This window comes from Semicossyphus pulcher, unplaced genomic scaffold (assembly GCF_022749685.1).
Source record: "Semicossyphus pulcher isolate SPU_LCO1_2020_fin unplaced genomic scaffold, fSemPul1.0.p SCAF_21, whole genome shotgun sequence".
NCBI classification, from domain to species: domain Eukaryota; kingdom Metazoa; phylum Chordata; class Actinopteri; order Labriformes; family Labridae; genus Semicossyphus; species Semicossyphus pulcher.
In genome coordinates, this window is record NW_027211695.1 from 23,575,960 (window position 1) to 23,588,778 (window position 12,819).

The following is a 12,819-nucleotide window of genomic DNA, read 5'->3' on the forward strand; positions in this document are numbered from 1 at the left end:
GTGTGTGTGTCTGTAGATATATGTGAGAACAGGTATTTATCATGGGGGAGAGCCGCTCTGTGATAACGTCAATACACAAAGAGTCCCCTGTTCCAACCCCAGGTAACACACACACACATACACACACAATATACACACGTCTACTGCCGTGCTAGTCGTCAGCCTCAGAAGCTAATGACCAGCCTAGCCAGTAGCCGATCCAGTGGGTTGCTATGTTAGAAGCATGACTTGCCGCCCTGGTCGAATGAATAGGCGGCTTCTCATTCACCATCACCGGCCTCTCAGTTACCTGCGCTGACTTATCATTGGCCAGATCAATAGTTGGCTTCGGCAAGGACATAGCCTCCTTCGCCCTCTCAATAGTCTTAATTTTGTCCTTTCTCCTGCACCTCAAACAAGTTCAAGGTGTTGACTCGGCCTCCAGATTCCCCAGATCTCAATCCAGTCGAGCGTCTGTGGGATGTGCTGGACAAACAAGTCCGATCCATGGAGGCCCCACCTCGCAGCTTACAGGACTTAAAGGATCTGCTGCTCACATCTTGGTGCAGATACCTCAGCACAGCTTCAGAGGTCGAGTGGAGTCCATGCCTTGATGGGTCAGGTTCAGGGTCAGGGTCAGGGTCAGGGTTAGGGTCAGGGTCAGAGGGACCTACACAATATTCGGCAGGTGGTCAAAATGTTATGGCTGATTGGTGTACATTCACACTGAATACACTGTCTCTCTTATTCCCGTCTCTTTGTTGTCCATCTGTCTGTCTTTCTCTGCCTGTTTATTTCTTACCCCCTGACTGGCTGACTACCTGTCTCACTGTCTTACCTTTCTGTCTCTCTTTCTTTCCTGTCTATATCTCTTCTTCTCTCGACCTGTGTGTGTGTGTCAAGGTGGAATGAATGGTTGACCTATGACATCTACTTGGCTGACCTCCCTCGCTCAGCCAGACTCTGCCTGTCTATCTGCTCTGTCAAGGGAAGGAAAGGAGCTAAGGAGGTAGGAAAGGAAGAACATTCAGGCCATCTAGGTTGATTCAATAAAGGAATGACTGAACCTGTTTGTCTGTCTAACTCATCACCTGTCTGTCTGTCCATATGTTTGTCTGACCACCTCTCTGTCTGTCTGTCTCTCTACCTGCCTGACCATCTTTCTGTCTGTCTCTCTACCTGCCTGACCATCTGTCTGTCTGTAACTCTACCTGTCTGACCATCTGTCTGTCTGTCTGTAACTCTGCCTGACTGACCATCTGTCTGTCTGTCTGTCTGTAACTCTACCTGACTGACCATCTGTCTGTCTGTCTCTCTACCTGTCTGACCATCTGTCTGTCTGTCTCTCTACCTGTCTGACCATCTGTCTGTCTGTCTGTAACTCTACCTGACTGGCCATCTGTCTGTCTGTAACTCTACCTGTCTGACCATCTGTCTGTCTGTAACTCTACCTGTCTGACCATCTGTCTGTCTGTCTGTCTGTAACTCTACCTGACTGACCATCTGTCTGTCTGTCTGTAACTCTACCTGTCTGACCACCTTTCTGTCTGTCTCTCTACCTGTCTGACCATCTGTCTGTCTGTGACTCTACCTGTCTGATCATCTGTCTGTCTGTCTGTAACTCTACCTGACTGGCCATCTGTCTGTCTGTCTCTCTACCTGTCTGACCATCTGTCTGTCTGTCTGTAACTCTACCTGACTGGCCATCTGTCTGTCTGTAACTCTACCTGTCTGACCATCTGTCTGTCTGTAACTCTGCCTGACTGACCATCTGTCTGTCTGTCTGTCTGTAACTCTACCTGACTGACCATCTGTCTGTCTGTCTGTAACTCTACCTGTCTGACCACCTTTCTGTCTGTCTCTCTACCTGTCTGACCATCTGTCTGTCTGTGACTCTACCTGTCTGACCATCTGTCTGTCTGTCTCTCTACCTGTCTGACCATCTGTCTGTCTGTAACTCTACCTGTCTGACCATCTGTCTGTCTGTGACTCTACCTGTCTGACCATCTGTCTGTCTGTCTCTCTACCTGTCTGACCATCTGTCTGTCTGTAACTCTACCTGTCTGACCATCTGTCTGTCTGTAACTCTACCTGTCTGACCATCTGTCTGTTTGTATCTCCACTTATCTATCCACCTGTCTGACTGACTGACCACCTGTGTGTCTGTCCGTATGTCTGTCTGATTGACCACCTCTCTATCTGTCTAATCACCTGTCTGTCTGTCTGTCTGACCACCTGTCCACCTGTCTGACCACCTGTCTGTCTGACTGACTACCTGTCTGTCTGACTGACCACCTGTCCACCTGTCTGACTACCTGTCTGTCTGACTGACCACCTGTCTGTCTGACAGGAGCACTGTCCTCTGGCCTGGGGGAATGTGAACCTGTTTGACTACACAGATGTTCTGGTGTCTGGTAAAGTGGCTCTCAGTCTTTGGCCGGTCCCTCACGGCCTTGAGGACCTACTGAATCCAATCGGAGTCGCTGGTTCAAATCCCAATAAGGTACACCACACATCCTCCTACTTGTCAGATGCATGAGATAGATCCTGAGTGATAAATGACTGATCGTCTGGTCCTCTGTAGGAGACCCCTTGTGTGGAGCTAGAGTTCTCCTGGTTTAATCAGACCGTCATGTTTCCTGATGAGCAGCAGATAGAAGAGCACGCAAACTGGACCATCAGCAGAGAGCTGGGCTACAACTACTGCCATGGACTGGTAAAATATATATTCATATACAACTACTGCCATGGACTGGTTGTTATATGTTACATGTTATAATCTATATATACAACTGCCCTCTACCTATCTGTCACTCTGACTGCCTCTTTCTCTGCATGTAAGTATTTTTATTTAATTTATATTGTTCTCAGACAGAAGTCACAAAGTGCAGCACACAAACAAAATACAATATACAGAAAGAAAAGCATAAACAATAAGAATAAAAATCATGCCAGCAGACTGCAATAACAAAGTTTAATAAGCAGCACAATGAAATGCACAGAACATTCACCACTAGCCTAAGTAGACTGAAACATGGGACCCGATTGCCTGTCCGAACAGATGTGTTTTTAACTGTTAACAGCAGAGTCAGTAGAACGTTTCGGTGTGGCCGTTCCAGAGGCTCGGTGCGACAGCCTCAACAGCACGATCACCACGAGTCTTAAGGCGTGTCCTAGGAACGGACAGCAGGTGAAGCGTCACCGCTGTAAAGTATACCCCCACAGCCCCCACGAGACTGGGGGGGGGCCCGCAGTCCTTATGGGCCCCACCCCCGCCTGTCAACAACTAGGCTATTAAAAAAAAAGTATCTATCAGGGCTATGACATCCTGGCTCCCGTTAGCGGCTATCTGACAACGTTTTAGCTTCTTGTTAGGAACTAGGAACTGTCTCAGTCACAGCCACAAGGCCCCCGGGCATCTTGATTACTGTCCCCTGCAAGTCTAAACTGCCCAAGTCCATTTCTCCTGTTGTTTTTAGCTCTCAATCACTGTCAAACAAATCCTTCATACTGAACAGCTTTATCACCTCTAACAATTTAGACATCTTGTGTCGTACTGAGACTTGGCTCAAATCTGGGGACTGCGGCCCTCTAGTGGAGCTTTGCCCGCCCTGCTATAACTTCCTTAACGCCTCGAGGTCTGCAATGGTGGGGGTAATACAGTGGTCTATAAGAGCCACCTCAAGTGTGTCCCTTTTACTGCTGTTGCTTTGTATGAAGTGCCAGTATGCTGTATGCTTATTTACCGACCTCCTAGCTCTGCATCAGCTTTCTTAAACGAATTCTCACACCTGCTTTGCACTTCTGTTTTGAAGTTTGACTGTCTGAGTTCAACCCCATTTCCATGTACGACCTTTTGACTATAGTTACTCACATGCGACCATCTTCTGCCCCGACTGATGTAATTCCTGCTAAACTTTTCAAAGAGGTCCGACCAGTAATTTCCCCCTGCCTTCTCAGCATCATCAACCAGTCTCTATCTTCAGGCTGCATACCTGACCAGTCCAAGCTCGCCAGCATCTCTCCTCTCAGAGGACTTCCGGTGGAGAGAGGAATGGAGTAGACGCATACATCACGCTCTCCCGCATTGACCTGAAAAACATAACTTTTTACGACCCAAATTTGACCCGACTCTGTAGTAATATTGAGTAATGTCTTTCACACGCTTCAAGGCCTCCGGGACCAGGCTGGCTAAGGAAAAGACACCAAAAGAGACGACTTGTCCGCCGCGGCTAACCAGATTAGCATGCCCGCTCTGACTAGCTTGCTGGAGGAGCACCGTAAGTCCATATCGGCAGCGCTGTCGGCATAGCTCAGGTCGGCGTACACAGTACAGGCCACAGTGACTTTGGTGAACAAATTATGAGTTTGGAGACCAACGCCAATTTAACTGAAGAACGCATCCAGGCTCTTGGAGCATCATGCTCCACATTATCAGAGGCTTGTGCTAAGCTCAAAACCAAAAACATAGATTTGGAGGGATGGAACCGACGTAACAACGTCAGGATCGTCTGCCTGCCTGAGTGCATAGAAGGTCCATGACCCACAACGTTTTTCTCTGATGTCCTGATGGAGATATTCGGGGGCCAGGTGCTACAAACTCCATCAGAGCTAGACCGGACCCACTGCTCCCTAGCTGCTAAGCCGCGACAGGGAGACAGGCCCAGACCTGTGATCGTATGCTTTCACCGGCACCAGACCAAGGAGCTAGTAATCCGGGAGGCCTGCAAGTGAAGGAATGACCTGAAGTACCTTGACTCGCCAGTCCGCATCTACGAGGATTACTGCTCCGATGTTTTTGAGCAACATGCGGCCTACCGCGATGTTATGCCTAAGCTGTACAACCTGGGCCTCCGACCAGCTCTGCTTTACCCAGCAAAGCTTCAAATCACCAAGAAAGATGGCAATAATAAACGTTTTATCTCAGTCAAAGAAGCCACTGCCTTCGTGAGTTCCATGCCCACCCCATGATGCTGCTTCACGGACTCGACTCTGAAGTCGATGTTCGGGCTAATCCATTAACAGCTAATGCTGACACCGGTACGGGCTTTGGGACGACTCGCCCAGCCGGTAAGAGTGTCTTGACATGATAATATTTAACATACAGTGACTGTGAACTCTTACTAGTGTTGTATGATGCTTTTTGAACACTGGGACTCCTCTAGCTTTCGTAAAACCCCACCTGAGCTTGTTGAACCGATGTTGTGTACGGAGCCTGCCCCTGTTCGTTTTGGCTAGTTATGCCACACGGCCCATTTAGCCCGTTTTAATTTTTTATTAGGGGTAATATCAGTTAAATGTTTAATACAAAGATGCCTGTTACATCGCAGTGGGAGTCTTGCTTTTTGTTATATTATATATTGTTATATTATATTGCTTTTGACATATTGCCCTTTACTGCTCTAAAGGGGTGGAGTAATGGAAAAACTTGCACTGTTCTGTCTTTTCCTAAAATACTCTGGGGGATTTTTTCCATAGTGACCGTTGTGCTGCAACGTTTATGCTCACATGTGACTAGTGTGGTTTTAGGCCTTATAATATGGGAGGCACTTAAACTCAATCAATCAATCAAATTCAATCAACCAAATCAATCAAATTTTATTTGTATAGCACCAAATCATAACCAGAGTTATCTCAAGACACTTTACAGACAGAGCAGGTCTAGACCGGCTCTTTGTTCTGTTATTTCAAGAGAGGCCCAACATGAATCACCATGAGTAGCACTTAGCAACATTCGGCACATTGGCAGAAAAACTTCCTTTAACAGGCAGAAACCTCGAGCAGAACCAGACTCATGTTGAACAGCCATCTGAAGAGACTGGATGGGCCGAACATGGGATAGAAGGAGATGCAGGATAGAGACAGGCAGAGAGAGCAACAACAACATATGTTCTTGTTACAACAACAACAGACACATACTGATGGTTACAATGCCAATAATAGTGGTAGACTAGGGTGAAGATTAGCAAAATAAATAAATAAATAAATTAGCGAGAGAAGCAGAGTAATGATAAAGGCTGAGGTAATCGTAATTGTAACAGTTGAAGTCAACGGGTCTACTATTAGCATTAGCAGCAACAATAATGATACTATGGGGAAGGCTGATGTTAGTAGTTGTTGCAGTCGAGCAGGTCCACAGCAGCAGGTGGTCTGCAGCAACGATCCTCAGGAACCTTCAAGACAAGGGAGCACAAGAACTCCTGGGAAGATGTGTGGTTAGTAATGTTAATGGGACCAGAAGATACAGAGTTAATGAGCTGCATTAATATGACAGACAGAGAGAGAGAGTCAGAGAGAGAGGAAGAGAGAGAGAGAGGGAGAGAGAGAGAGAGAGAGAGAGACACACAGAGAAACACAGAGAGAGAGAGAGAGAGAGGAGCTTGGTGTGTCAGATCCCCCGGCAGTCTAAACCTATAGCAGCATAACTCTGGGCTAGTCCAAGCCTGAGCCAGCTCTAACAATAAGCTTTATCAAAGAGGAAAGTTTGAACTCTTAAAAGAAGAGAGGGTGTCTGCCTCCCGGACCCTGACTGGTAGATTGTTCCAGAGGAGGGGGGCCTGGTAATTGAAGGCTCTACCTCCAACACTACTCTTAGAGACTTTAGGTACCACAAGCAGGCCTGCATCCTGGGAGCGCAATGTTCTAGAGGGGTAATATGGCACTATGAGCTCTTTAAGATATGATGGTGCCTGACCATTAAGAGCTTTGTAAGTAAGAAGAAGGATTTTAAATTCTATTCTAGATTTTACAGGAAGCCAGTGCAGAGAGGCTAATACAGGAGAGATGTGATCTCTCTTCCTAGTTCTTGTCAGCACACGTGCTGCAGCATTTTGTACCAGCTGCAGAGTTTTTAGTGACTTATTAGGGCAGCCTGATAGTAACGAGTTACAATAATCCAACCTGGAAGTAACGAATGCATGGACTAGTTTTTCTGCATCGTGTTGAGACAGGATGTGTCTGATGTTTGTTGCGAAGATGAAAGAAGGCTGTCCTTGATATTTGTTTTATGTGGGAGATGAAGGACATATCCTGATCAAACAGAACTCCCAGATTCCTAACAGTAGTGCTGGATGCCAGGCTGATGCCATCTAGGGCAGCTATATCATTAGAGAAAGAATCTCTGAGGTGTTTTGGGCCGAGCACAATAACTTCAGTTTGTCTGAATTAAGTAGCAGAAAGTTTCTAGTCATCCAGATCTTTATGTCCTTAAGGCATGCTTCTAGTTTAGATAGCTGATTGGTTTCGTCTGGCTTCATTGATAAGTATAATTGAGTATCATCTGCGTAACAATGAACATTAATGGGTGTTTCCTCATGATATTACCCAGAGGAAGCATATAAAAGGGAGTGGTGAATTCATGGGGATCAGTGAGTATAAAGAAACTGGAATCTATATAGGGGTTTTGAATGTGTTAATATGGTTTTCTATTGTTGTTGTTGTTGTTTTCTGCTTTTTTCTCTCTCTCTCTCTCTCTTTTCTTTCCCTTTTCTTTTTATGTTGTTTGCGCCCCCCCTCCCAAAGGCATCGTCACTGTACATCTCCATTTAACAAAGGGTGTGTAATGCACAACACAATTACTCCTCAAAACCAGGGCTGCAGGTTTGTGTCATGGAACGTTAGGGGAGTCAATGGAACAATGAAGAGGGACAAAGAGATTTCACATCTGAGACAACTCAGAGGGGAGATTTATTTCCTTCAGGAAACTCACCTCAAGACCTCTGAGATTTCACGTATTAAAATACCTTAGATGAGTCATGTATTTCATTCTAAGTTTTCTACAAGGGTGAGAGGGGCGGCCATTATTATAAGTAAAAATATAACATTTGAACCAACAAAATCTATTGAAGACCCTAATGGGTGTTTTGTGGCTGTATCAGGCAGGTTGTTTGATATCCCAGTTATTCTGGTGAGTGCCTACGCCCCTGTATGGGATGATGAAAAATGTATTACCCATCTTTTCTCCTCCCTTCCTGATATAGACAGTCATTACCCGATTATAGGTGGCGTTTTCAACCTTATTCAGGATCCTGTTTTAGATAGGTCCTCCTCTAGACCCCTCACTTTGTCCAACTCTGCTACTACATTGAAATCTTTTATAAACCAGCTTTGCCTAAGTGATCCTTGGAGATCTCTTAATCCATCCACCAAAGCCTTTTCAGTTTTCTCCCACGTTCACCATACTTATTCAAGAATTTACTTTTTTTTTATTGACAATAGGCTATTGCATTGGGTCAATTCCAGCGAGTATCACAGTATAGTGATCTCAGACCATGCTCCTACATCGGCTTTCATACATTTCCCAAACCATAGCCCTCCACATACACAGTGGAAACTTTCCCACTTTTTACTGAATAATCCACATTTTAAAAAATTCTTCCAGGAGGAAATAGCCAACTTCTTTCAAACAAACGACACCCCAGACATCACGAGAGGCACTCTATGGGAGGCGTGTAAAGCATATCTGAGGGTACAGGTGATCTCGTTCGCCTCTCGGCAGAAAAAAGCGGACACAGAAAGGAAACTATTGAGAATTGACACACAATATGCCACTGCCCCCACTCCCTTTCTTTAAGGTCCTAGCCACTCGTCTGCAGCAAGCCCTGCCTGCCCTGATCTCCACAGACCAGACTGGGTTCATGGCTGGAAGAAATTTGTCATTTTACACCAGAATGCTTCTCAGCATTATTGGCTCCCCCAACCCTGTCACACCTGAGGTGGTAATTTCCTTAGACGCTGAGAAAGTGTTCGGCGGTTGAGTGGGAGTATCTGTACTACGTCCTGTCAAAATTTGTTTTCAGCTCTGACCTTTTTGCATGGATTAGACCACTTTATGACTCCCCAACTGCCCATATCCTTACAAATGGTGTGAGGTCGCCCTTCTTTGCCCTTCGCCGGGGCACCAGGCAGGGATGCCCCCGGGGGAAGGGGAGAGTCGAGGGCATCACCAGGAATGATGTCACCCACAAGCTGTCCCTGTATGCAGACGATTTGCTATTATATATGTCAAACCCGGCCTCGTCCATCCCTGTTATTACAGACATTCTAACCCAATTTGGCAGATACTCCGGTTATAAATTAAATTTTAACTTCTCCCTATCAACCGCCTGTCTAGGGAGATGCCACCATCCTCTTTCCCATTTAGAGTTGTATCAGAGGGGTTTTGATATCTAGGCGTATTTGTCACTGCTTCTTTTAAGGACCTTTTCAACAAAAAATTTCGCCAACTCGCCGTTGATAAGTGTAATCTTGATTTGACTCTCTGGTCCTCCCTCCCTCTCTCCCTGGTAAAGATGGTGACTCTCCCTAAATTCCTCTATTTGTTCCAACATATTCCATTTTTTTTCCTTTTTTCAGCAGCTAGATCAGACAATATCGTCGTTTCTATGGTTGAATAAGCCACCCCGTATTAAAAAAGCTGTTTTACAACTCCCCAAAAAGCTGGGCGGTCTCGCACTACCCAATCTTATCCATTATTATTGGGCTTGCAACATTAATAAACTTAGTCATTGGCTTGACAGAGGAGCTGACGCAGGTCCCTCATGGGCTCAGATAGAACTAAGGTCCTCAAAGTTTTCTTTACAGTCCCTCCTTACCGCGCGACTCCCCCTCAAGATTCATAATATCTCGCAGAACCCTGTTGTTACAAGCTCACTGAAAATTTGGACGCAATTCTGTAAACATTTAGGCTTGAATGAACCTTCAACTTCAGTCCTGATTGTTAAGAACCATCTATTCCCACCCTCCCTGTCAGACCCTACTTTTAATATCTGGCGAAACAAAGGCCTGCTACATGTCAAGGACCTTAACAAAGAAAACATTTTTACTGATTTTACAGAGCTTGCATTCAGGCTCGAATTACCTCACTCTCACTTTTTTCGTTTTCTTCAAGCCAGGCACTTTGTCCAAACCAGGTACCCTCACTTCCCCAACCACCCGCCGGATTGACTTCTTGCTCACCCTTGACCCTGCACAAAAACGCTCCATCTCTGTGATTTACAGCTCCATTGATTCCCTTAACCCTGACCAAATGACTCGCCTGAAGCAGACCTGGGAGGAGGACATAGGAGTACCAATATCAGACAACCAATGGGACCAAATTCTCAAGCTAGTTCACTCGTCCTCCATGTGTGCTAGGCACAGCTTATTACAATGTAAGGTTCTTTTTAGAGTGCACTACACAAACGCTCGGCTGGCGAAGATTTACCCAGGCACCAGTGACAGTTGTAATAGGTATAAGCAGTCACCTGCTAACCACACACTCATGTTTTGGTCCTGTCCGAATCTCACTGGCTTTTGGTGCCAAATGTTTTACACACTTGCAATAGTGCTTGATATGGATCTTAGTCCTGAGCCTTGCATGGCCCTGTTTGGTTCCCCCCCACTTAAAACACCTAATCTCCCTGTGTCAAAGCGCCGGGTATTGGTCTTTACAACTCTATTGGCCAGACGCCTTATTTTGTTTAAGTGGAAACATGTTCTCCCCCCTTCACAAAATGGCTGGCTTAGGGAGGTCCTAACTCATATCAGACTTGAGAAGGTTAGATTCTCACTTGTGGGTACTGACAAGACTCAAAAAAGGACCCAAGAGCACGACTCAAAATTCAGGAAAATCAAAAGGTTTATTTTAACAAAGGAAGTCCACAAAAATTCCAAAGAAACACAAAGTACAATATAAAATCGCTGCTAAGCAGGAAAACTAAGATTAGGTTTAGAAAAACACAAAATCACAGCAATGCTGGAAAAAAGGCTTGACCAAAGTACAAACAAAAAAATCACAGCTAAGCTGGAACTAAAGATCAGAGCAAAGACCACACTAATATGAACAAAGCTTACTTGGACACGAGGGATCAGGACGAGACTAGAGACAAGACGATCTGACACAGGACACAGGTTGACACAGACTTAAAATACATGAGGAAATGGGAAACAGGTGGACACAATTAGGGGTGGAGCAGACAATCACACTGACGAGGAAACACCAGGGCAGGAAATAAAGTTTCTGAAACGAGAGAGGACAGTTACTACAAAATAAAAGCGGACATGGCAAACATGGAAGACAGGACTAAAAACATAAAACTTAACATAACCGACGAGACATGACAGGTACTGGTAATGTTTTCAACAAAACCTGGCAGCCCTTCGTATTTAGACAGAACTACTATTCATCCAGAAAGTGACTAGATGCCCCCTCCCCCCCATGTATCATTTATTTGTAACTTCAGTAGTGGTCATGTGTTTTTATTTTTTATTTATTTATTCTTTCTTTTCTCTCTCTCTGTGTTTTACTTTCTTTTCTTCTCTTAACAGCGGGTGGGAAGGGATAATGGTTAACTATGGTTCATTTATAGAAGCCGTTCTGACAACATACATTGTGTAAGACAAACTTTCTGCTATCTTTCAACAAGATTATCTGGATACATTGTATGTGTCAAGTACCGCTGTATGTGAACGAAAAATCTATTGAAAATATTTATAAAGAAGAAAAAAATGCTCACTAGATGGCTCCCACCTGGTTAACCACAGACCCATCTCCAAACCCCCTTTTATTTCCAAAATCCTTGAAAAGGTCGTCGCTCATCAGCTTCTCCAACTGGTCAAAGGGAACGATATTAAATTTCAATCAGGTTTTCGTCAAAAACAAACAGTGAAGCTGCTTAAAGTAACAAACGATGCGTGCAGATAAAGGTGAAGTCTTTATTTCAGTTTTATTAGACCTATCTGCCGCCTTCGACACCACTGATCACAGTATTTTAATTGATCGATCATCAAACTGGGTTGGTATCTCTGGTACTGCACTCAAATGGTTCATCATACCTGACACTTCAATGTTCACATTAACAACCACGTCTTCCTCTGCTCCCCTTTTATATGGAGTCCCACAAGGCTCAATTCTGGGACCTATCCTACGCAGCTGCCTTTCGTGTAAGCCTAACTACGACTGTCTGGCTTCTCTCTAACTGGTTGCCACAAAATGTCCTCCATCTTATCTTCTGATCTTCATCTTGTAATCGGCCCTGACCACTTTAATAAGGAGGTGGGTCACAGTATTGGTCCCCTTGCCGGTAATATCAAGACCACCTCCAAAGATCTCGGTGTTCTGTTTGACCAGCGTTTGAATTTTAAGCTCATGTCTCAAAATTCGTTCAGTCCTGCTTCTTCCAGCTGAGAAATATTGCCTGAATCAAACCAATGCTAACAACCAAACACACCGAACTTCTAGTACACACCTTAATCTTCTCCTGTTTAGACTACTGTAACTCCCTCCTCACCGGCATTACTCAGTCCTCAACAGCACGCCTCCACATGGTCCAAAATGCAGCAGCTAGGTTGTGAACAAACGCTGGTCGACAGTCTCATATCACTCCAACTCTTGCCTTCCTCCTTTGGCTTCCAGAAAAGACCAGAATCTTTTTCAAACTGTGAATCACTTACAAGGCCCTGCACGGCCTGGCTCCTGCGTACATAGCAGAACTATTGAGCCCTTCCTCTAGCGGCCAGCCTCTCCGTTCTCCCCATCAAGGCCTGTTCACAGTTCCTCGATCACACTTCAAATCCAGAGATGATCGTGGGTTTGAAGTCGCAGCTCCTAAACTCTGGAACAGTCTACCCCAGAACATGAGGTCTGCCGAATCTGTGGACAGTTTGTAACGGCTGCTAGAAACTCATTTCTTTAGGAGGGTTAGCGTTGTCTGTCTGTGCATTATGCTTGTCTGTGTGTATGAATGTATGCTAGTGTGCTTGTCTCACGTATATGTATGTGTTGTATTCCTGCCTGTCTGTGCAGGATTTTACTTGTGCACTCTCTATTGTATGTAAAGCACTTTGTAACTGTGTGTTTTA

At 45.2% G+C, this 12,819-nt stretch overlaps 1 protein-coding gene across 1 annotated transcript in view; it reads left to right on the plus strand.

The window, feature by feature from the left end:
* LOC138600565 (phosphatidylinositol 4,5-bisphosphate 3-kinase catalytic subunit alpha isoform) overlaps window positions 1-12,819 on the plus strand; it is a 38,485-nt gene that overhangs the window by 7,281 nt on the left and 18,385 nt on the right. Inside the window, exons 10-13 of the mRNA XM_069672020.1 lie at window positions 17-102; window positions 883-988; window positions 2,330-2,482; window positions 2,564-2,695. Of these exons, the coding sequence (XP_069528121.1) occupies window positions 17-102; window positions 883-988; window positions 2,330-2,482; window positions 2,564-2,695 (477 nt within the window). The remainder of the gene's footprint in view (window positions 1-16; window positions 103-882; window positions 989-2,329; window positions 2,483-2,563; window positions 2,696-12,819) is intronic.